Source organism: Nyctereutes procyonoides, unplaced genomic scaffold (assembly GCF_905146905.1).
Source record: "Nyctereutes procyonoides isolate TBG_1078 unplaced genomic scaffold, NYPRO_anot_genome, whole genome shotgun sequence".
NCBI classification, from domain to species: domain Eukaryota; kingdom Metazoa; phylum Chordata; class Mammalia; order Carnivora; family Canidae; genus Nyctereutes; species Nyctereutes procyonoides.
In genome coordinates, this window is record NW_026575146.1 from 84562808 (window position 1) to 84586057 (window position 23250).

The 23250-nt window shown below is 53.1% G+C and overlaps 1 protein-coding gene across 3 annotated transcripts in view; it reads right to left on the minus strand.

Annotated features, from left to right (window-relative positions):
* Nucleotides 1-23250, minus strand: part of CHST8 (carbohydrate sulfotransferase 8) — a 132028-nt gene that overhangs the window by 54877 nt on the left and 53901 nt on the right. The window contains exons 1-2 of one of the 3 annotated variants that reach the window (XM_055309984.1): nt 15991-16104; nt 10779-10994 (exon numbers count right to left, since the gene is read on the minus strand). In XM_055309984.1, coding sequence (XP_055165959.1) covers nt 10779-10908 — 130 coding nt within the window. In that variant the 5' untranslated portion in view covers nt 10909-10994; nt 15991-16104. Of the gene's footprint in view, nt 1-10778; nt 10995-15499; nt 15857-15990; nt 16105-23250 lie in introns of those variants that run through there. The other 2 variants (XM_055309983.1, XM_055309982.1) reach the window with 2 other exon arrangements.

Here is a 23250-nt window from a genome sequence, read left to right on the forward strand (position 1 = left end):
AAGACCAGGGTAGCCGACCCTGCCGTCACTGTGGGAAACAACGGGATTTCCATTTTAACCCAAGCCCGCCCCACAGGGGGCCCAGAGCCCAATCCCAAAGGGGGAAGAGCCCACCCCTTGCAGGAAGGTTGGTCCAGAAATGATCCTTCCTTTGCTCACAGCAACAAAAGCTTGCTGGTGCTAATGGTGCAAATATTTGCACCCGAGTAATTGTCCTGGGGGGCGGGGGCTGCACAGTGAGGGCAGGAGGGGGCCGTGCTCAGCCTCAGGGAGGTTTGGGATACGGGACAGACCCTCTCCTTCCTGTCCATCCAACCGATAGGAAGTACAAGTGTCAACTGTTGTCCGACTCAGGAACAGTCCTCTAGGCTTCAAAAATTTGAGCGGCCACTTAAAAATCAGGAGAATTCACAGAAGTATGTTGCAGGTCCCTAGCTTCTTTGGAACAATAAATAAATAGACGGGAGAATCTGGGCACTCGGGGGCCCACATTGCACAGAACTCTTGGCTGGGGCTAAGCAGTAGCCCAGGCCTGTCTGCTTTGCTTCCTACCCATCCATTAGGGGCCAGGATCTATGCAGGGAGGGGGGGTGGTCCCCAAGCAGCAGCTATCGGGGTCAATGGAACCCATGGAAGCTGGGCTATTTTTTTCCATATAAATAAAACATTCTAAATGAGAGAACTGAGTTGCACCATGATTCAAATTAAAACCGCAGAGCCACAAATCCCAGAAATAAGTTCTATGATGAAAACCCCAGCAGATAGGTCATGGTGAGCTTCTGGCCTAGACGGGGGTCTTCCTGAACCCCTAACTTCCCGCAAATATGTCAGGAGGGAGAAGACCCACACCGACCCTTAAATCACAAGAAAGGTGTCACCATAACCAGGAGGGGACAGGGAGTGGGGCCTCAACGAGCGCCCCACCGAGGCCTGAACCAAACGCACACGGGCCTCGCCAGGGCTCCCTGCACCCCGGACCTGCATCAGCCTTCGGAACCGACGCTCCAGCGTTGGTTTCTGTTGTCATAACTACCACCATGACCTTTGCAGGGTTTAAAAAACCAAGAACCACCCAGTGGCCATGGAGAAGGACAGCAACCATAGCAACAGCCCTGCCCTTGGACCCTCTCCTGGCACAGAACATTTCTCTGCTGCCTGCATCGGCAACTTAGGCCTTCGGAAAGATTAGGGGGACCTCCACACCCCACAGGGCTCTTCCCCATGCTGGTGGTGAGCACAGCTCTCGGATTCCCTGTGTGTCCTGAGCTCCCCCTCTCCCGCCACACGGCAGAGACTCCAGGCCAGATGTGGCTGGGGGGTGGGGGTGGGGGGACAAGCGAGGCAGAGAGGCCACCCCCCGAGCCCCGTGACACTCTTGAGACTAGAGCTCTGCTCTGCCCTCCTGCTCCTGCCGGCAGGTCTCCTGAGTTGAGTGGGGGGCTTGGCTCTGGGGCCGGTGACCCCCACCTGGTTGGCGAATAGGGGTCAGGGGTGAGCAGTGGGAGAGAGTGGAGAGGGAGAAAGAAGTTTCGTCCTGGGAGCAACCGCTCGCCCCGACACCCTGGCCCAAGTCCTCCTGGGGGTTCGGCCCGGGCCCAGGGGTGGCAACAGCATCCCTAACCGGATGTGATTCCGGGGCCTCTCACGCACAGATCTCGAGCCCGTCCCTGGGTCCCCCCACCCCCAATTCATTCTGGGCCGGGCAGAGTGGGAAAGGGGTCACCCCACACCTGAGCCCCCGCTCAGGCCCAGATTTGGGACAAGAGGAGACCCCAGTTTTCCAGCCGGGCAGTGATTTCAGAAGGCGGCTTTGTGTGGGCTTTAGTGGCCGAGCCGCCACCGAGCCCTGGGGCTGGGGTCAGGGTGTCCGGCTGCTGGGTGAGACCGTGACATGGACCAGTCACAGCGGGCAAGGCGGGCAGGGGGGGCCAGGGGGGCTTTGCAACCGGGCCAATCCGGCTTTGAATCCTGGCTCGGGCCCCTCTGGCCGCAGGACTTTGGGCAACCGACTTACCCTCTCCGGAGCCCGAGCTGAGGACAATCGCGCCGCCTCCCGAGGTGTCGGAAAAAGTGAAGGCCCCGGGGTCGGTGCCAGGCACCAAGGATCGTGACTCTCACCATGTTTCACGCACCCCGAAGCTTAATTACATGGTCTCATTTAAGGAATCACCCTCGTACACGCAGGTGGGGCCCCGTGGCTTTCCGAGCCACGTCTGTCCAGTGCGATCCACACAGTGATCCCCTCTCCTATTTTTACCGTCTCCCTTTAGTCCCTTTAAAACCTAAGTTACGGGATCTGTTGCCCCAGTGGTCGGTTCTGCTCTCCTTTTTAATCTCCCCACCCCTAGGAACCTTTAGCATAACAATTCTGGGACCATTTTCTATTAATATCAATTTTTAGATTACAGAGATATGATGTCTGTTTCCTAATTTAATTAGGTGATTCCTGTTATTAGTTCCTACACGCTCATTATTTTTCATTTAGCATATTTTAACGCACCAAAGGAAAGTGAGATTCTGGCTGGAGACCCCCCGGGGGCATCTTCTGCAGGGATTGGGGGGCGGGGAACGTTCGCATTTGGAGGCCGAATCAGAGAAGCAGATGCTGCTGGGGAGCTGCGGAGCCAGGGGCGCCCCTGGGAATGGCCTGGTTGAGATTGAGAGTCCGGGGACACAGCAACCCCTGCTGTAGGGACAGGGTCCCACGGGGCCTCCCAGGGACGGCTTCATGAAGCCCACCTGCAAAAGCAGACAAGGCTCCGAAGCCGGCACCCCAAGCCCGCCAAACCAAGGGGCTCCAGGTGCGCACACTTGAGGGCCGCGTGTCCTGACATCACCACCCCCCTTTCTGGCAGCTTTTGTCTGACTACCGTGTGGGGGACCCGTGTCTGTCCCTCCATCAGTATGGCCCTCTGCACTTCCAGGGGGCACACTTCACCCCAGAGCCGGAGTCAGCACTACCCCAGAATTAGCACAGAACACACTGAGCGGTGACCCCGAAATATGCAGACTCTGCCTCGATGAACCCATCCTGTCAAGGCGGGCTCAGCCGTCATGCCCCTGGGCTTCTGGCCACTTGGGTCTCCAATTTTGCAATTGTTTTTTGTTTTTGTTTTAAGACTTTATTTATTGATTCACAGAGACACAAGAGAGAGGCAGAGACACAGGCAGAGGGAAAAGCAGGCTCCCTGCGGGGAGCCCGATGCGGGACTCGATCCCGGGACCCCAGGATCACGCGCTGAGCCCAAGGCAGCAGCGGCTCAACCGCTGAGCCACCCAGGCGCCCCACTCCTGCAATCGTTGAGCCCAGGGTTTCCTTCCCTCCGCCGCCACAGTGATGACAGGGCTCCCCGGCTCGCTGCCCACCCCATGGCCCCAGACGGAAGCCCCCAGAGCCGCTCTGGACATTACAAGGGAGAGGAGGGGCGAGAAGCCCCCCAGTGGCCACACGCACCAAGGATCCTGACCCTGACTTTGAGGCCGTGCATTCTGTGGCCAGGACAGGGTGCTCTGAAGACCAGGAAACTCGGTGGCTGGTTTCACCTGTGCTGGGGTCACAGCTAAAGCGAGGCACGGGAGGGCGAGGCGGCCCTCGCGAGCCCTCGGCGGTGTCTGGTAACAGGTGCATTGTTCAGAAACACCGGTTCTGAGAGTCCCAGCCCTGCTGATTCCGCAATGATATATTGCCAGCTACTTAACAGGATGGATCACTGCAATTACATGTCACTTCTGATATTCACAGTCACAACAAGGATGTGTCAGCCTCGCAAGGTTTGTAGAAAATATATATGGTGCTCCACGACGCTGGTGGAAAATGGTTTCAGGAAACAGACTCAAGAGGATTCCAATAAAACCCACCTGCCGGAGGAAAGCAGATGGCTCCCCGGAAACTGGGGGTGCTGGCTCCCCTGGCCCCAAAGGAGCCTGAGCTTACGCACCCGGGCTCCGGAGGCCGGCGAGGCCCGAGGAGGGACGGCCACCTGCCTCTGTTGACTCCGCCAGCCTCCCACAGGGGAGCCACTCCGAGCCCCTCGGCAGCTACTCCCGCGGCCTTGGTCCACCCGGGGCCTCCAGCCTGGGAGTGCTCTCAGGGCTCCGAGTGGACATCTCTGGGCAAAGAGTTGCTGTAGAAACAGGACAAACGAGACAAGTGTAGGCTCCGCATGACACGGGCAGGGCTGTGTGTCCCTGGTAACCATGGGACCAAGAGTGAGGGCCACGCTTTCTCCAGCCAACACATTCCTACCCTCAGGGGACAAAAGCAAGAGCCCTGGGGTTGGCGGGGCCCCTGGGCAGTGGCATCCCGGCTCTGCCAATTTCTAGCTGTGAGAGACCAGGCAAGATGCTCGGTGGCATGTGCTCTGGAGAGAGACCCCAGGCTCCCACGGTCTCACCCACACCTACTTCACTGCTTCCGCGGCAGGTCAGCACCTGGTCACCTCCTGTGTGCTAAGGCGGGCAAGCAGGCAGCCCACAGCTCCCCTCCTCCAGGCAGCCCCCCTGCCTCCTCCAGCCATGACTCTGCCGTCAGGTGTATGAGAGGGACCAGGTGAGAGTGTGGCCTCTGCGAGCAGATGCAGGTGGAGGAGGGCTGGGGGCTTTCTGCTTCTCTCTGCGAGGCTGGAGTCCCGGGTGGAGGAGTTACTGAGCAACTCTGCCCAGCAACTCAGATGCCACCTGCCCAAAACCAAACACGTGGTCTCCAGGCCCTTCTCCCCAAACTGCTCCCCATCTGGTGCATCGGCCTCAGTGAGTGGTACCCCTGTCCCAAATCTGTCAGAGCCAGAGTTATCCTGGACTGAGACCGCAGCCTCCTCACCCTCATCGTCGTCCCACCGTGTAGTTGGGGACTCTGCCCCGACACCCTGAATCCACCCTCTCTAGTCCCTGCCTCCCCAGAGCCCCCCTTCTCTCCTGCACCACTCTGCACCTACTCTTGCCGGGTTCCTCGTCCTCTTGTCCCCTCCCCTGCTCCTGCTCACAGCTCCAGACATGAGCCTTCTAATGGCCACCCCCACCTCAGGACCCCTGGAGCTCCCCCTGGCCTGTAGGGAGGGCTCACTCCTCCGAGATGCTCCAGGGAAGGGCTTGTGGGTCCCGGGACTGGCTGTGTCTGCAGCAAGAGTCTAGATCTACACAGATCACACTCCGGCTCCTAATCCGCTGGGAGTTCCTCCCAGGCCCAATTCCCTCAGGCCTCCAAATCTTGATGTGGGCGCTCTCTCTGCCCAGGCTCTGCTCTGGGGCCAGGGCAGGCAATACGGAGCATCACAACTGTGAGGGGGGCAGCAGGTGCATGGCAACAGCCTGCTGCCTAAGGACAAACCCCGGCTCTGAAACCCAAAGCTGTGTGGCCTCAGGCATGGCTCTTAGCCTCTCTCATCTCGGTAGCCTCGTCTGTCAGCTGGTGTAATAGTGCTTAACTCGTGGGGCTTTGAAAATATTCAGTGATTGCTCAATACCTGGAAAGGGCCTGGCACAGGCAGTAACTCACTCAGGGCAGTGCTGCCGTGTGTCCACCCGGCGACGGCTCAGCACTTCATCCGTAAATGGGAATAAACCAGTTTATTTTAAGAATCCCATGTACTGGGGCGCTGGGGTGGTGCAATCAGCTAAGTTTTCAACTCTTGATTTTGGCTCAGGTCAAGATCTCAGAGTCCTGAGATCAAGCCCCAGGTCGGGCTCCACACTCAGCAGAGAGTCTGTTTCTCTAATTCTCTGTCTCCCTCTGCCCCTCCCTCTACTCACACTCTCTGTCTCTCTCAAATAAATAAATTTTTTTTTAATTTTTAAAAAATCTTACTTATTTATGATAGAGAGAGAGAGAGAGGCAAAGACACAGGCAGAGGGAGAGACAGGCTCCATGCCGGGAGCCCGACGTGGGACTCGATCCTGGGGCCCCAGGATCGCGCCCTGGGCCAAAGACAGGTGCTAAACCGCTGAGCCACCCAGGGATCCCCCTCAAATAAGCAAATCTTAAAAAAACAAAACAAAACACAACAAAACACAAACAATCATGTGTATTAAAACATATAAAGTGTTTGACATGAGACCTGGCACGTGTTAAAAAGCCTGATCGGTGTTTGTTATTACTACCATCCTTGGATGCCCTGTGCAGTGGAGCAGATTGTTACAGACCAGGAAGTCACCATGGGCTGGTGACCTCATCTGCGCTACGGGACCCTGGGCAGAAACTCCCGCTGTCACTGTGGCTGCCTCCCTCCTCGACACCCCAGCATCAGCCCTGTTCCCGGCTCCACCTACCCCAAAGCTCCATGGCTTCAGGAGAACAAAGAGCTACTTCTTTGAAACATGGGGTGGTCCCACTTTAAGAAAACTCACTCTAGAAACCAAAAATGAAAGAAAGAAAGAAAGAAAGAAAGAAAGAAAGAAAGAAAGAAAGAAAGAAAGAAAGAAAGAAAGATCTATAGTGTGTTAGCAACAGAATCTGTATCATAAGATCATGGTTTTTTTTTTTTAATTTCCCAATGAATAAACCAATCAATTCACCATCACTTTGGCTTCATGGGTCACTAATGATGACTCACCTCGCCCCACTAACACAAAATCCATCCCACTTAAAAGAGCGAAGAAGGAATGAGAGATTCAGGACATGGCATTGTGCAGCCACGAATGAATGAATGGATGTGGGAACATTATCAGTGGCTAACTGGCATCACGAAAGAGAGCCGGGCAGATGTGCACCTCCTGATGGAAGGACACATGTGCATTCTTGTCCCCAAGAGAAAAGGGGGCACCTGGGTGGCTCAGTGGGTGAAGCATCTGCCTTTGGCTACAGGTCATGATGCCAGGGTCCACGGGGTCGAGCCCCATGTCGGGCTCCCTGCTCAGCGGGCAGCCTGCTTCTCCCTCTGCCTCTCACCCTGCTTGTGTTCTCTCTCTCTCAAATAAATAAGGAACGAGGAAAAAAAATCTCTATCTGATCAGGCTGCTAGATTTACTTAATTTATAGGAAATGCAAAGAGCAGAAGGCAATGCTGAACTACTCTCGACAGGCACAATCGACAAAAATCCCAACGGTGGGAAACTCTGCAGGACCTGGGACCCAGTTTCCTCCAATAAATAGCAAAAGAAAAATTAAGATGAGGAGAGAATCTTACGGTTCAGAAAAGACATAAAAGACTCATCCACCAACTGCAATGTGTGGGCTTTTTTATCTGGATACTGGATAAAACAAAGTAGAAATAAAGGCATCAATTATATTCGTGATTCAACTAGAAATCTGAACACTGGATATTGGATGATATTAAAGAACTGTTGAATGTTTAACAAAAAAGTTCTTATTTCTTAAATCCGGCAATACATTGTAATATTCACGGCTGAATTGATAGGATACCTGGTATATACTCCAAAAACTCAGAAGGGGGGGTGTGTGTGTGTGGCTGTGAGTGGGGCCGGCCTGGCCGTGATGGAGCGTGTGCTGGTACTGGGTACTGGGTGCCTGGGGTCACTGTACTATTCCAATCTACTGTCTGTGCTCCAAACCCTATATAATAAAAAGTTCACAGAAAAAGGCCACTCACAAAATTACAGTTTGCCCAGCCATGCGTGCGGAGTGGCGTCCGTCTTCCGCATCCCCAGGGCCAGCAGGCTAGGATGTGTTGCTCCTGGTTCTGGCCTGTTCTCTGAGGCAAGTCTAAGTCTAAGTGTCTTAGAGAAGGGGGCAAGTCTAATCTCTTGGGTCAAGCAGGGAGTTTCCTGAGGCCTCAGGGCCTGGCAGTTCTGGAGATGGGGAAATCATGGGACAGGTGAATTCTCTGATACACACTACACCCCAAAAGCTAATCTTAGGTGGAAGCTTGGTTAACCAGCAGCTATTCACATGTCAAAAGGGTCAATTGACTTAAAATACAGCAAACTTTTTTTGTTTTTTTTTTAATGGCTTGATCTGGGATGCCTGGGTGGCTCAGCAGTTGGGCGTCTGCCTTGTGCTTGGGACATGATCCTAGAGTCCCAGGATCGGGTCCCGCATCGGGCTCCCTGCATGGAGCCTCCTTCTCCCTCTGCCTGTGTCTCTGCCTCCTCTCTCTCTCTCTGTGTCTCTCATGAATAAATAAAGAAAATCCTTTAAAAAAAATAAAAAAATAAAAAATAAATGGCTTGATCTACAAATGTCGGCAAGCCCGTAAGGTTCCATCTAATGCACGAGGCAGGTGAGGTTTGCTGTGGTCCCGGAGAGGTTCGCGTGCTGTTAACACCTGATAACTACCTTCACGGGGGAGAACCTGAGCAGCCCCCCGACCCAAGGGACCGCAGCAACTAAAGGCTCCTCCTCCCACTCGCGAGCCTGTTTCTAGATCTCCACCTGCCCATCCTCTCCCTCCCACCTTGGTCGGCGGCTTCCCAGACACCGCGTTCCCCAGTTCCCGGGGGGGGGGGGGTTCGCTGGCACTTGTGAAAGCCACAGGAGCCTGTGTGGGGCTTCCTCTGTGGACGGCATCCCCAACGGCCTCCTCCAATCCGACGGCAGGGCAGCCTCCTACTCTGTACCTCCCGCGGGCAGACGGCCACCGGGAGAGGCTTGTCCCGGCCCTCGGGGCCACCCACCCGTGCAGCTGGATACATACACTTTGTAAGCACTGGTTTCCAACAGATAAATGTAATCAAGGTTTATATGCTCAGAGAAGCCAACAGGATGGGATTGTTTCACTTGAAAGATCAGAAGAAAATTGTAACTAATGTTGTGGAAAATTACTTTGATATTGCTTTCTTGGTACCGAATCACAATTAGGCCGCTGTGAGAAGTACAGGGAAAGAATAAATGAATAGTAACAAATCAACACAAACAGCCTGTGTCAGGAACACTTTGCTCAGGGAATGTAACATAAGCATTACTTAAAGTTTTATGACTGTGTTTGATGTGACTTAACGTCGAGCGTCAAGGTTGCCCATCCCCGGCCACGTGGCCAAGGTGGTCCGGCTCCACTTGCAGCCCGCGCCCCGGGTCCGCGCGGCCCACGCCGTCCCCACCGCGGGGGGACACTCGCCTGAGCTCCGTGTCACCCTCCGCGCCCCGCCAGCCCGAGGCTCTGAGCTGCTCGCCCCTCCACCCTGGAAAGCCCAGCCGTCTTGGGGGGACCCCCAGCTGTCTTGGGGGGGGCCCAGTCCCACCGCTGATGGAAAGGATCCACTCGTGCAGGGGCAGGGGCAGCGGTGCCCGGCAATGCTGGCGGGTAGAGAAGACACGAGGAGCGAGTGCTCGGCTGGCCGGCGGGCTGCGGCGTGGCGGGCACACATCCTGGCCGCCAGACCGTCTCACCCCAGGAATACGGCCCCTGCCCCTCCAGGGTACCACAGAGGGGGGCACCTGCCCAGATGGGCGCCACACACACACACACACACGCCTTCTCTCCCACGCTTGTCCCACAGAGCGCACACCCCGCACGCAGGACCCTGTGTATGCGCCACAACCATGCACACCCCAAAGCAGGCACCAAAGATCCACGGGTCACCCTGAGGACACACCATTCACCCCAAGCCATATATAAAGGGCCCTCGTTCAGGACCTCATTTCTGCACAGATAATGTACACGTGGGGAGCCGGTCTCAGCCCGCCTGACAGCCCGACCCTACAGGGCCGGGTTCTGCTAACACGGGGCCGCTGGCCGTCCTAAAGGTCACGTGAGGCTGCACCGTCCCCCACCAGCTCCCGGAGGAGCCGGCTCAGTCACATGTCCTTGTTTCTCCAGAAGAAGGGGAGAAGCCAGGCCCACCTCTCCCAGTCACCGCCCTCGAGGTCTGGCCCAGGCGTGAGCCAGGACCAGTGACTCGCCTGCTGTCTCCTGGGGTCCCACTGCCCTGGCTGCTTCTTGCTGCCTCTTGATGAAAGAACGAAGGCGTTGGCCTCCCCACCTAGGGCCCTGGTAGCCGCTGCCAGGCCCCTGGGGGGCCCCATTCCAGCCTCCTGGTGCTCCTCCTTTCTGCCTGAGGCCTACTGGTCATCAGTCTGTGCTTGGGAGGGGAGGGCCGCCCAGAGCCGGGGGTGGGGCTGGAGAGGGGGCTGCAGGCCCGGGTACCCGGGGCCCCCCCTGTACAATGAGCTGCAGGCAAGAGTGGTGCGGGAATCTCTCTGCCTAAATCCACAGCCCCTACTCCTCCTCCGTATTGTCCATGTCCCAGACACACTGGTGTCTTCGCAGACACCCCTGCTAAAGGCTCCCAGGCCCACGGCTGGGAGACGAGTGGGGGCTGTGTCTCAGCAGCAGGCACCCTGCCCGAGCTCCCCGTCTCCATATTTGGCCTACCTGAGGCTCCAGAACCATCCTTTCCACTTTGCCCTTGCTGCCTCCCACCTGTCCCCAGCAGACCTCTGCAGGTCAGGAAGGGGACGCCCCTCCGCGGCTCCCGCGGGGCAGGAGGAGGCAGGCAGCAGTGGGGACCAGCAGAAGCAATCTCAGCTTCACAAAGGCAGGAGGTACCTTGAACTCCCTCGGCCCAGGCCGGAGGAGCTGGGTTTGAGGGGTCCCTGGGCTGGCCCAGAAGCAGAGTCCAATGGGGAGAGTCATTCACCCTCTGACGTCCTGGACCATGTGCAGAGGCAACAAGTGGGTGAGACGCGGGCAGCCTGGCTATCATTTCAAGAGGAGGGCACAGGCCAGAGGCCACGGCTGGGTCAGAGGCCAGAGGCTGATGCCTGCCACAAGCAGGCCAGGACCCCTCCTCTGCCTGCCGGGGGTCTCGGCGCAGACGGCACCGGGGCAGCCACGAGGCCTGCGCTCCACACAGGAAAGCCGGGGTAAGCGATCGCAAGGGCTCACCTGGCAGCTGCCGAGGGGCGAGCTCCGTGGGGTCCTGCAGGCTGATGAAGAGGAGGAGGCCTGCGGCTCCGAACAGCAGGATGGATGAGAACATGCAGGCCAGCCGCATGGTTCCGGCTCGCGGGGTCATCCGGGGCTTGCTCCGGGGTCACCTCTCGGGTGTGGGAGGCGCGTTCTTCCCTCATCATCCACACCAAGCATCCATCAGGCCACGGTCTATGGGGGCAGATGGAGAGAAAGACGGTCCATCACCCAGGCCATGACACCCCGTGCGGGTGAGGCCCCAGTCACCGCGTGACCAAGCATAATCCCGGATCCCTCCATCCTTTAGAACTTACTCAGGTATGCCCCTTCCACTTTTTTTTATTTATTTATTTATTTATTTTATTTATTTATGATAGTCACACAGAGAGAGAGAGAGAGGCAGAGACACAGGCAGAGGGAGAAGCAGGCTCCATGCACCGGGAGCCCGACGTGGGATTCGATCCCGGGTCTCCAGGATCGCGCCCTGGGCCAAAGGAAGGCGCTAAACCGCTGTGCCACCCAGGGATCCCCCTTCCACTTTTTTTTAAAAAAGACTATTTATTTCTTTTGGTGGTGGGGGTGGGGGGAGTTCAGGGAGGAGTAGAGGGAGAAGGACAAGCAGCAGGCTCCCTGCTCAGGGACCTAGAGCTCCATCCCAGGACCCTGAGATCATGACCTGAGCCAAAACCAAGAGCTGGATGCTTAACCGGTTGACTAAGCCACTGGGCACTTCCACCTTTTCAAGCCCAAGGAGGCTGAGGGAAGTCCATCACCATCTGTACCTGGGACATGAGCTTCCTAGCAGGGTCTCCTGTATCTGCACCCCCATGGCTTTTCTGGGACACTCTGGCCTCTACCTGGGGGAGTCCAGGGTGGAGCCCAGAGACCCACAGCCAGTAAGAGCCCCTGCACTCCGAGCCCCTGCACTCTCCGAGCTTCCAGAAGAACAAGTGTGTTCCCTGGAGGGGGCCTAGGTACAGATCCAGCAATATGGGTCCTCGTCCCTTGTAACTGGCCTGATGGACAGAGAAGCTCTTGGATCTCTCTGCCCTGGCTCCTCTCTGCGGGATGCCGGGGACAAGGGTCTCCACAGAGCAAGATGCTTTGAGAAGAAGCCTTCTAGGCCGAGAGGCTATAAGAGACAGAGACTCCCCCCCCCGGACTGCTCCTCTCAACAGCCAGAGCTGGGTCTCCCCGTCAGATGGGGGGGGCTAAAGGAATAGAGACCCCTCCAGGCAGTCAGATGCACCAGGGGGAACCGAAGCTCTGGCCAGATCACAGTTACTCCCACTTTCGAGGCCCTCAGGCCTGGAACTGAGGCAGCCAGACCTGCGTTTGACAGATCCCAGGCTCAGAGGCAGGTGACAACATCCCTTGTGTCCCTGCAGACGAACACCTGTTGCTCTGGCCACTGCAGTCCGAGAGCAGGCCCAGGTGACTTGCCCCTCACCCTGGTTCCTCCTGAAGGGCAGAGAAATAGAGGCCAAACACCCCCAAAACCAATGAGTACTCCCAACTGGCCAGGCTGTGGGTTGAGATGGGGGCACCCCAGGTCCACCTGCTCATAGGAAGGGTGTAGGTTCCTACAGTGGGGTGAGGCAGGGCTGGAGCGGGACAGGTGAAGAGGGATCTGCACAGGAGGCCATGCTAGACGGGCAGGGAGTCCCGGACTTCACCTTTTAGAGGAGGGTCGCTCTGTGCCTTCACCCATCCCTAGTATTTGGGGCGCAGAGATACCACCCCCTCTCCACCCAAGAAGCCTTGCAGGAGCTTCTCCCACCTTGATACAGGGCAGCGCCAAAGGAGGCTGAGCCCAGGTGGGCAACTTCCAGCAGCCTCTGAGATCACAGGTGGGTGGCTGGGACCCCCCAACCAGATGTGGCTGCTTGGCACAAGGGCATTTCTCTGCCCGGGGTCTCCCTGGGCACGGTACTTTGGTTGGGGACCCATTCCTGCCCAGGCACCCAGGCGCTGGGGGAGGAAGCCCCAGCTATCGTCCCTCTGTGTCCTCATGCTCCTGGGGGGGGCGGCGGGGGGGACGAGGCAGGAATGGGAAGAGGAGTCGTTCCCTCCCCAGCCCAGACAAAAATTCCCAAGGTCTAGACTGTTCTCCGCAAAGCTCTGGGGCTGAAGAGTGCTAAATTGCAGGTTTGGGTTTCTCCCCTCTGCAGTCTCTGTAATTATGTTTTCACTCAGTTAACTTTAATTAACCCGCCCCAGGCCTCCACGCGCGGGAACGCGCCGAGCGCCGGGCTCTCTGGGCCCTGCCGAGCAGGCAGTTCCCACGACCTCCCAGCTTTTATGTTCGGGAGGTTCGGGAGGCAGCGCCGCCGAGCAGGACTCAGGTTTGCTGTGGCCCCCGCCCCAGAGAGAGACGGCTGCTTCCTGCCATCAGCAGGGACACCCCTGCATGGGGCTCGCCACCTGTCCCACTCCAGCCCTGCCTCACCCCATGGCAGGAACTACCCTTCCTATGAGCAGATGGCCCTGGGGTGCCCCGATCTCGACCCACAGTCTGGCCCAATTGGGTCAAAGTAGGCAGCCCCAGGTCCCCAAAGGCTCCGACCCTGAAGTCCCTTGTGGGGGGCGCTGTGGCTTCTGGCTCCAGGGCTGCCAGGGACAGGACTGTCCTGGGGGCCTGGCTCATCCTGCAAAGGCACAGATGCAGCAGTGCAGGCCCCACCGGAGGACGGGGTCACTCTCAACACTGCCTGCAGAATGCCCTGTGTCCTTGGGTCTCCAAAGCCCTTCCCTCCATGATGACAGGCACCGCATGCAGGGGCCACCAGGGCGGGCCTCGAGGTCTGGGGGACGGTGGGGGAGATGGAGCTCTTCTCTCTCTCTCGTCCTCACTCTGGGCCCTCCTGCCCCAAAGCAGTTGGCTCAACCCCGGGGCTGCCCTGACAGTCATGGAAAGGAGGCAGGGGAGCAGAAGGGGGTCACACACACGGACTCGGCGGGGGGGCAAGGCCCTCAGATAGGGAGCCGGGGAGGCACTCAAGGCCTCTCTGGAGAAGATGCTCACGCTCTAACACGCAAACACACCTAGGCACACACACACCATCGACGGTCCCCAGCAAGATCCCCGCTGTAAAGAAAGCGCCACAAGGCCCTGTTGACGCTGGCGGTGGTGGCGGCACACTGCCTGACCGCCTGCAGCCACCCGGGCCTCCTGAGTCCGACGCAAGGCCACGAGGCCAATCTGAGCTCGGGTGAGGCAAAGAGAGGAAGGAGGGAAAAGACAGAGGCAAGTTTAAGGCCAGGATACATGGCTGCCCAGTAAAACAGCTAATAAAGTGCCACCCAGTCTTGGCCCAAAGGCTCTATTTGATTAAAAAAAGGGGGTGGGGACCTCAGAAGCATGTGCAATCATCACTGCATTGTTTACAGTAGCCGGCGCCGCAGAAATGGCTCTGGAAGAACTGGCCAGTCCCCTCCGCTCCCCAGCCTGTCACGCTGTCACCGTACAAGCCAGGAGAGCTGTCTCCTGTCCTGCAGCAGTGACCTGTCCTCGCTTGATTCTGAACCTACCCAAACCAAAGCCCCCACGTGGAGCCAGGCTCCAGCAGCCCAAGTGCCTGGGAGTCAGCAGGAGACCCACATCCCTGCCCCCCAATCTGGGGGTGGGCGGAGGAAACCAGCCCTGGGACCTGCACCTGCACCACGGCAGGAGCATCAACCATTCGAGGGTCTGGTTTCAGAGACCTTCCCTCTTGTTGACCCCCCAGGAGCATATGGCCCCCTCTCTGGGCCCAGGGCAGCTGGTGCTAGAGGCCTTCCCTGACCGCCCCCTAAGCATCAGGGCCCAGCCCTCCCCTCTGAGTCCCTCCTCTGTGTCTGTTCTTGCCGCAGACCACCTACCCAGCCAACTCCCTGCTGTGTGCAAATGGGAATTGGAAGGTTAGCACGCCTCCCCTCCTGGGTGACTGGCCTGCAGTCTGGCTGGGTCTTCGCTGCCCCTGGAGGGGGCCACCGTCACAGAACCAGAGGAACCTCCTTCCTTTAAAGGTGGAGGGTGCACAGGAGATGAGCAGACACTCCAGAGAGTGTGCCTATCTGCTCCCCTATTGTTCCCTCGGGGATCCTTGTCTTCAAAGTCTCACGTTAGTTTTAAGGTAACAGAGAGATGCTGGTCCAAGGCTGCTTGTCTCTGTCTCCCGGGAGTCGAGCTGCTGCTGGGGGAAGTGGACTCTATGATCCGTCCCAGGCTGGGGCCAGGCTGCCCAGGGCCCCACAAGCACACTCACAGGCCTCCGCTCCCACCTGGGACCGTCGCATCCTCACCGCACGCTGCATCATGCTCAGCTCCACTGACAAGTGGAAGACCCTGCACTGCCCCCCCACCCCCTGCCTCCCTTCCAAGACCAACAGACAATAAGAAGATTCAAACAACTGAGGCAGAGCCAGGAGGACTGAAGCAAGAAAAACAAACAGCCCACTTAGTTTCTAGAAGGTCCTGTCCTCACAATCCCTAGTTTTCCCAGCGGCTCGCTCTCCCTGAGGACCGAGTGGCATCACTAATTTTTACTGTAAAAAAAAAAAAAATCCAATTAATCTTGTAAACACCTCCTGGGACACAGGTCAGGGCCAAGGATTCCTCCCATTTCCTTATTTATCTGATTTAAAAATTTGTCTCTTGGGAAAATTCACTTTAGGGCACAAGCAAAGACTTGGGAATTCAGCCAAAACGCACGCACCTCCAGTGGCGACAGGCCGGCAGGCAGATGGACGGATGGCTCCAAGGACACGCTTGGCTGCGACTGCTCCGAGGCCTGGATGCTTCCCCCCGTCACCCAGAGGACCCCGTGGCCGTGGGGACCCCTGGAGGCAGCCCGAGGCACCCGGTCCTGTGCCCATGGGAGCACCCACTTGGTGTGTGGACCCTGGGCCCCAGAAAGTTCTCCGTCCAGTCAGTCTCCTCCTTGCACGGGCAGGAGCGAACAATGACGTCCCTCCCGGCTGAGGGCTCCAGGAGGAGCTGCTCATCGGGAGAGAGGCTGCTATGGCAACTTGAGGAGGATGGAGCCAGCCACCGGCGTCACCTTGAATCCGGCACCCGGTTCCCCCTCTGCCCCTCCGAGGCTCCCACGCCAGGCTGACCCCCGCCCCCCCAGCGCCCCCCCCCGCCCCGGTAACCCAGCCGCTCCTCGCGGATCGGAGCACACAGCCCGTCCCCCGAGAACACCACCTCCATCTGTTTTGTCAGACGAGTTCTTCCGTGTGTGCGGCTCCTGCTTGCTTCTGAGATGGGGTTCTTCTTGATTTCAGCTCATTAAAATCCTGCAGCTAATTAAAACCGTTCTCCCAGCAGCGGCGGCGGCAAACTCCGGGACGAGTCCCTCCAGTTTTTATGCGTAGGCATAAAGTTGCAAGGCTCTGCAAGGGTGACGCCAGCCCCACCTGCCGCCCCACCTGCAGCCCCACCTGCAGCCCCACCTGCAGCCCCACCTGCCGCGGGAGGGCGCTGGCCAGGGTCCTGAATTGCCCATGGCCCAGCCTCCGCGTGTCCTAGCCCGCACGGTGCACCCCACTCCTGGGGGAGGCAATCCCCCCGCCACACTCATCCCATTACAAGGCAGGGATTCCCTCCAATTCCCCATACTCTCCGCTGGGTGGGAGGAAAGGGAGCCCCAAGGCATAAATCAGGCTCAAAGAGCCCCGAAGCCTTGTCCCCCTACCTGGATCCACCAGGCTACAGCCCAGCTTCCCATCATGGCTTACACAAAGAGGCGGAGAGGAAGCCTGCAAACACACAGCTGCAGCGAGGGCTTCCTGAGAGCCTGGCCAAGGTGCCACAAGCTATGATGCCCTTGAATGCTTGGGGGTAGGACCACACCATGGATACATCTCTGCTCAGGACTTCATTTTTGGGGCATTTTATGAGGCAGGGTAGGGGACAGTAATTCTGCAGGTAGAGGAACTGAGTCCCATCCTGGCAGGATGTGGGATGGGGACCCACCCCCCAAACCCATGAGCATGTGTACCTCTATGACAGCCCTTCTCCAACCGCATGATGTGGCCCCAGAGCAATGTCACAGCCTCTCCTCATCTTTGTATTCCCAGCACTCAGCACTGTGCCTGGCACAGGGCAGGTGATCAATAACCTGCACTGCATGTGGCACGAGCAGGGGTTGACAGATCGGGATGTCTGGGCCATCTCCAGAGAGGCACTCCACGAACCTAGAATTTCTAAAAGGCCATGCATGTTTTAGGGAGCTGTGAGTTTGTTTTGATCAGGTCTGGGTTAGAATTAGGCCCAAAGAGTAGCCCAAACCTGTGAGAAAAGTGGAGGCAATGAAGTGAGTTCCATTAGAGAGCCTGATGGAACCTGGCAGCTCCCACATACCCAACACACACTCACCAGCGGAACCCCACTTTTGTATCCTCATTTTGGTAGGGCAGATTTCAAATCATGAGGCTTGAAGACTAATACATTCATGGAGGTAAATGGACTCTAGTCCTACGTATACACATGTATTAGTTAACATAATATATGTACAAACAAATAGACAAGTCATTTAGATGCCATAAAATGGATTATGCTAGGAAATTGCTACTTGAAATTAAAATTTGAATGTGTTGATCAAAAGTCAATGAGGAGTGTAGGGGGAAGATAACGGAGACGGAGCATCCTCAGTTCACCTCCACCTGTGGACACACCAAGGCATCAACTACATGTGCGACAACTCACTCTGAAAACAACCTGAAGACTAGCCAAACAGAGCTTCTCAAGCTAAAGACATGAAGAGAGGCCATATTGAGAAGAGCAGGAGGGGCAGAGACAAAGTCGGGAACCAAACCCTGGATGTGACAACCCACAAGCAGGAGGGACATCACAGGCATGGAGGAGTGAGAGGGGAAGCCCCACACCAGGCATCCCTGGCTCTGAGGACCTGCACAGAGAAGATGAGCCCCCATGATGTCTGGCTTTGAAAATCAGCGGGATTTACCTTCAGAAGAGCTGGAGGTTTATAGGAATCCTACTCTCCAGTCTTAAAGGACCAGTGCACTATATCACTGGGCCCCAAGACCCAGCACAGAAGCATCAGTTTAAAAAGTGTCTGGGGAAAAAAAAAGTGTCTGGGGGTATACATGAAGGGGATTTATTGACTAATTCTAGGATATGTGTTGGAGGATCAGGGCTCTGCAGTTTTCTCCAGGAACAGAAGTGCTGACAGGTGCTATTTCTCCTGCCCTCCTTCTGCCTTGGCCAGATGCTTGTGGGAGCCAGTTCTGATGCTCTCCATCTACCTGGTTAGCACCTTGCCCTGCCTCAGCATTCCCCTGCAGAAGAGCCCCGCCCAACCCAACCCACCAGAAGACTCCCCTGTAAAACAGCTCCCACACTGGGCAGCCCCAGACAGGACCCGTGCCCTTCTAGAGGGACCATCAGTTGCCACACCAACAAGCAGCTCTGGTCAGAACTGGCACACTTCCAGAGCAAATCTTGACCCAGGGAGTGGGGGACTGAGCCCTACCAACCAGCACACACCATAGCTAGTTGGCCCTTTGAGCCAACTGCCTGTGAGGCAAGCCCAGCCCACCAGTGCACCCTCAGCAGTCAGCCCAGTCCCAACAGGAGGTGCTCACAGCCCACGTAGGGGAGCACCACATATATACATATGCAACAATCACAGAGTCAGACAAAGTAAGGAGACAGGTATATGATTCAAACACAAGAACAAGACAAAACCCTTGAAAACAAGCTAAACAAAACACAGATAAGGAACCTATCTGATAAAGAATTCAAATTAATGATTATAGATACTCACCAGACTTGAGAGAAGAATGGAGGAACTCAATAAGAACTTCAATAGGAAGTATAAAAAAGAACTAGTCAGAGCTAAATACAATTAAGTGGAATGAAAAATATACTAGAAGAATTAACAGCAGATTAGAGGATGCAGAGCAGACCAGTGACCTGGAAGTCAGGGTAGTAAAAAACAACTACACTGGGAAAAAAAAGAAATGAAAATAGGTTAAGGGATTTCTGTGACAACATCAAGCATAAAAACATTCACATTACAGGGATCTTAGATGGAGAAGAGATAGAAAAAAGGGTAGAAAATGTATCCAAAGGAATAATAACTGAAAACTTCCCTACCTAGGGAAGGAAACAAACATCCACGTCCAAGAATCACAGAGAGCCCCAAACAAGATGAACCCAAGGAGGTCCACATCAAGATACATAACGTGGCAAAACATAAAGATAAAAGATAATCTTTTTTGAAAAGATTTTATTTATTTATTCATGAGACACACACAGAGAAAGGCAGAGATATAGATAGAGGAAGAAGCAGGGTCCCTGTGGGGAGCCTGATGTGGGACTCGATCCCAGGCCCCTGGGATCACGACCTAAGCCAAAGGCAGACACCCAACCACTGAGCCACCCATGTGTCCCGATAAAAAGGGAATCTTAAAAGCAGCAAGAGAAAAACAGTTACATATTAGGGAAACCCCAAAAGGCTATCAGCTGCTTTTTCAGCATAAACTTTTCAGGGCAGAAGAGAGCAACATGATATATTCAGTGTTGAAAGGAAGAAACCAATAACCAAGAATACTCTACTCTGCGAAGTTATAATTTAGAATTGAAAGAGAGGCAAAGTGTTTCCCAGACAGAAGTTAGGGGAGTGCATCACCACTAAACTGGCCCATGAGACATGTTTAAGGGAATTCTTCAGGTGAAAGAAAAGACCCACGACTAAAAGTAAGAAAATTATGATAAAAAAAAAATTGCTGGCAAAAGCAAGCATACAGTAAAGGTAGTAGATCAATCACTTATAAAGCTAGTATGAAGGTTAAAATACAAAAATAGTAAAATCAATTATTTCTACAAAAATTAGTCAAGGGATACATAAAATAAAAAGATGCAAAATATGATGCCATATACATGAAATGTGGAGGGGGAAGCAAAAAAGTGCTTTTAGAATGTGTTCAAGGGATCCCTGCGTGGCGCAGCGGTTTGGCGCCTGCCTTTGGCCCAGGGCGCGATCCTGGAGACCCGGGATCGAATCCCACATCGGGCTTCCGGTGCATGGAGTCTGCTTCTCCCTCTGCCTATGTCTCTGCGCCTCTCTCTCTGTGTGTGTGACTATCATAAATAAATTAATTAATTAAAAAAAATTTAGAATGTGTTCAAACTTAAATGACCATCAACTTATTATAAACCGCTATATACATAGGATGTTATGTATGTGTTGCTTGATAGTAACCACAAACCAAAAACCTATAACATATATAAAAAGTGAAGACAAAAGAATCCAAGTGTAACACTAAAAGTCATCAAACACAAGGGAAGAGAGCAAGAGAAGAACAGAGAACTACAGAAACAATCGCAAAAATAATTAACAGGGATCCCTGGGTGGCGCAGCGGTTTAGCGTCTGCCTTTGGCCCAGGGCGCGATCCTGGAGACCCGGGATCGAATCCCACGTCGGGCTCCGGTGCATGGAGCCTGCTTCTCCCTCTGCCTGTGTCTCTGCCTCTCTCTCTCTCTCTCTCTCTCCTGTGACTATCATAAATAAATAAAAATTAAATAAATAATAATTAACAAATGACAATACATACCTGTAAAGTAATTACTTTCATTTGTTAAATTTTTTTTTAATTTTTATTTATTTATGATAGTCACAGAGAGAGAGAGAGAGAGAGAGAGAGAGAGGCAGAGACACAGGCAGAGGGAGAAGCAGGCTCCATGCACCGGGAGCCTGACGTGGGATTCGATCCCGGGTCTCCAGGATCGCACCCTGGGCCAAAGGCAGGTGCCAAACCGCTGCGCCACCCAGGGATCCCCTAAATAATTACTTTAAATGCACTGCGCTAAATGCTGCCATCAAAAGACACAGAGTGACTGAATGTACAGAAAAACAAACTCACCTATATGCTGCCTACAAGAGACTCCTTTCAGAACTAATGACATATACAGACTGAAACTGAGGGGATGAAAAAGAGATATTCCATGCAAATGGAAGCAAAAAAAAAAAAAAGCGAGGCAGCAATCACAGTAAATAGTCTTTAAAACAAAGACTGCAGCAAGAAACAAAGAAAGGCATTATACAATGATAAAAGGATCATTCCAACAAGAGGATATAATAATTGTAAATATCTATGCACCTAACGTAGGAGCTCCTAAATATATAAAGCAAATATTAACAGGCATAAAGAGAGAAATTGACAGTAATACAACAATAGTAGGGGACTTTAACACCCCACTTACATCAATGGATAGATTATCTAGACAGAAAATCAATAAGGAAACAGCAGTTTTGAATGACACATTAGAGCAGATGGGCTTAAAAGATATATACAGAACATTCCATCTAAAAACAGCAGAATATACATTTCTTTCAAGTGCACATAAAACATTTTCTAAGATAGATCATATGTTAGGCCACAAAACAAGTCTCAATAAATTTAAGATTGAAATCACATCAAGCATCTTTTCCAACCACAATGGTGTAAAACTAGATATCAACTACAAGAAAAAACTGGAAAAAACACAAATGTGTGGAGGCTAAACAATATGCTACTAAACAACCAATGGATCAAAGAGGAAACAAAAAAATACATGGAGACAAATGAAAACAAAAACACATGGTTCAAAATCTCTGGGACACAGCAAAAGCAGTTCCAAGAGGGAAGTTTATAGTGATATAGGCCTACTTCAAAAGGTGAGAAGAATCTCAATCTAATCTTCTACCTAAAGGAACTAGGAAAAAAAAAAAAGTCCAATGTTGGCAAAAAGAAGGAAATCATAAAGATCAGACAGGGCAGTAATAAATGAAACAGAGACCAAAAAAAAAAAAAAAAAAAAAAACCACCCAAAACCAAAACCAAACCAAAACAAGAAAAACAAATAAGCCATAGAGAAGATCAATGATACCATTAGTCAGTTCTTTGTAAAGATAAACAAAATTGATAAACTTTTAACTAGACTAGTCAAGAAAACGAGAAGAGTAACATAAATAAAATCAGATAAGAAAAGAGAAGTTACAACCGAGAGCACAGAAATACGAAGGACTGTAAGAGACTACTACAAAAACTGCTAACAAATTGAACAATCTACAACAGATGGATGAATTGCTGGACACATACAATCTTCCTCACCTCAATCAGGGTGGAATAGGAAATTTGAACTAATTACTAGTAATGAAATTAAATGAGTAATCAAAAAACTCCCAACAAGCAGAAGTCCAGAACCAGATGGCTTCACAGGTGAATTTTCCCAAATGATTAAGGAAGAGCTAATACCTATCCTTCTCAAACTATTCCCAAAAATAGAAGAGGAAGAAATGTTTCCAAATTAATTCTACGAGGCCAGCATCACCCTGATGCCCAAGCCAGACAAAGACATGACAAAAAAAAACAAAGATTACAGGCCGATATCCCTGATGAACGCAGATGCAAAAATCCTCAAGATGTTAACCGACTGGATTTGAAAATACGCTAAAAGGATCATTCAACATATCAAGTGAGATTTATTCCAGGGATGCAGAACAGTTGTTCACATTCACAAATCAATCAACACAATACCCAACATTAACAAAATGAAGGATAAAGTCATATGATCATCTCAATAGACACAGAAAAAGCATTTGACAAAATTCAACATTCATTCTTGATAAACTCTCAACAAAGTGGGTATAGCATAATAAAGGTCATATGTGACAAACCCATAGTTAATATCATACTCAATGATGAAAAGCCAAAAGCCTTTCTTCTCAGACCAGGAACAAGACAAGGATGCCCCTTTTACCACTTTTATTCAACATGGTGTTAGAAGTCCAAGCCACAGCAATTGAACAGGAAAAAGAAATAGAAATCATCCAAATTGGTGAGGAAGAAGCAAAATGTCACTATCTGCAAATGATATGCACATGATACAATATACAGATATATACAAATACAACCCTAAAGACTCCACCGAAAAACTATTAGACCTAATAAAGGAATTCAGTACAGTTGTAGGATATGAAATCAAGATCCAGAAATCTGTTGCATTTCTATCCACTAATAACCCACAGAAAGAGAAATTAAGAAAACAATTCCATTTATTTTTTTAACAATTCCATTTATAATTACATCAAAAAGAATAGGATACCTAGGAATAGATTTAGCCAGGGAGGTGAAAGCTCTATAGTCTGAAAAGTATAAGATATTGATAAAAGAAACTGAAGATGATTAATAGGAAGATAGAATCATGCTCATGGATTGGAAGAATTGTTAAAATGTCCATACTACCCAAAGCAATCTACAGATGCAATGTCAATCAAAATATCAACATTACTTTTTACAGAATTAGAACAAATAATCCTGGGATCTCTGGGTGGCGCAGCAGTTTAGCGCCTGCCTTTGGCCCAGGGCGCGATCCTGGAGACCCGGGATCGAGTCCCACGTCGGGCTCCCGGTGCATGGAGCCTGCTTCTCCCTCTGCCTGTGTCTCTACCTCCC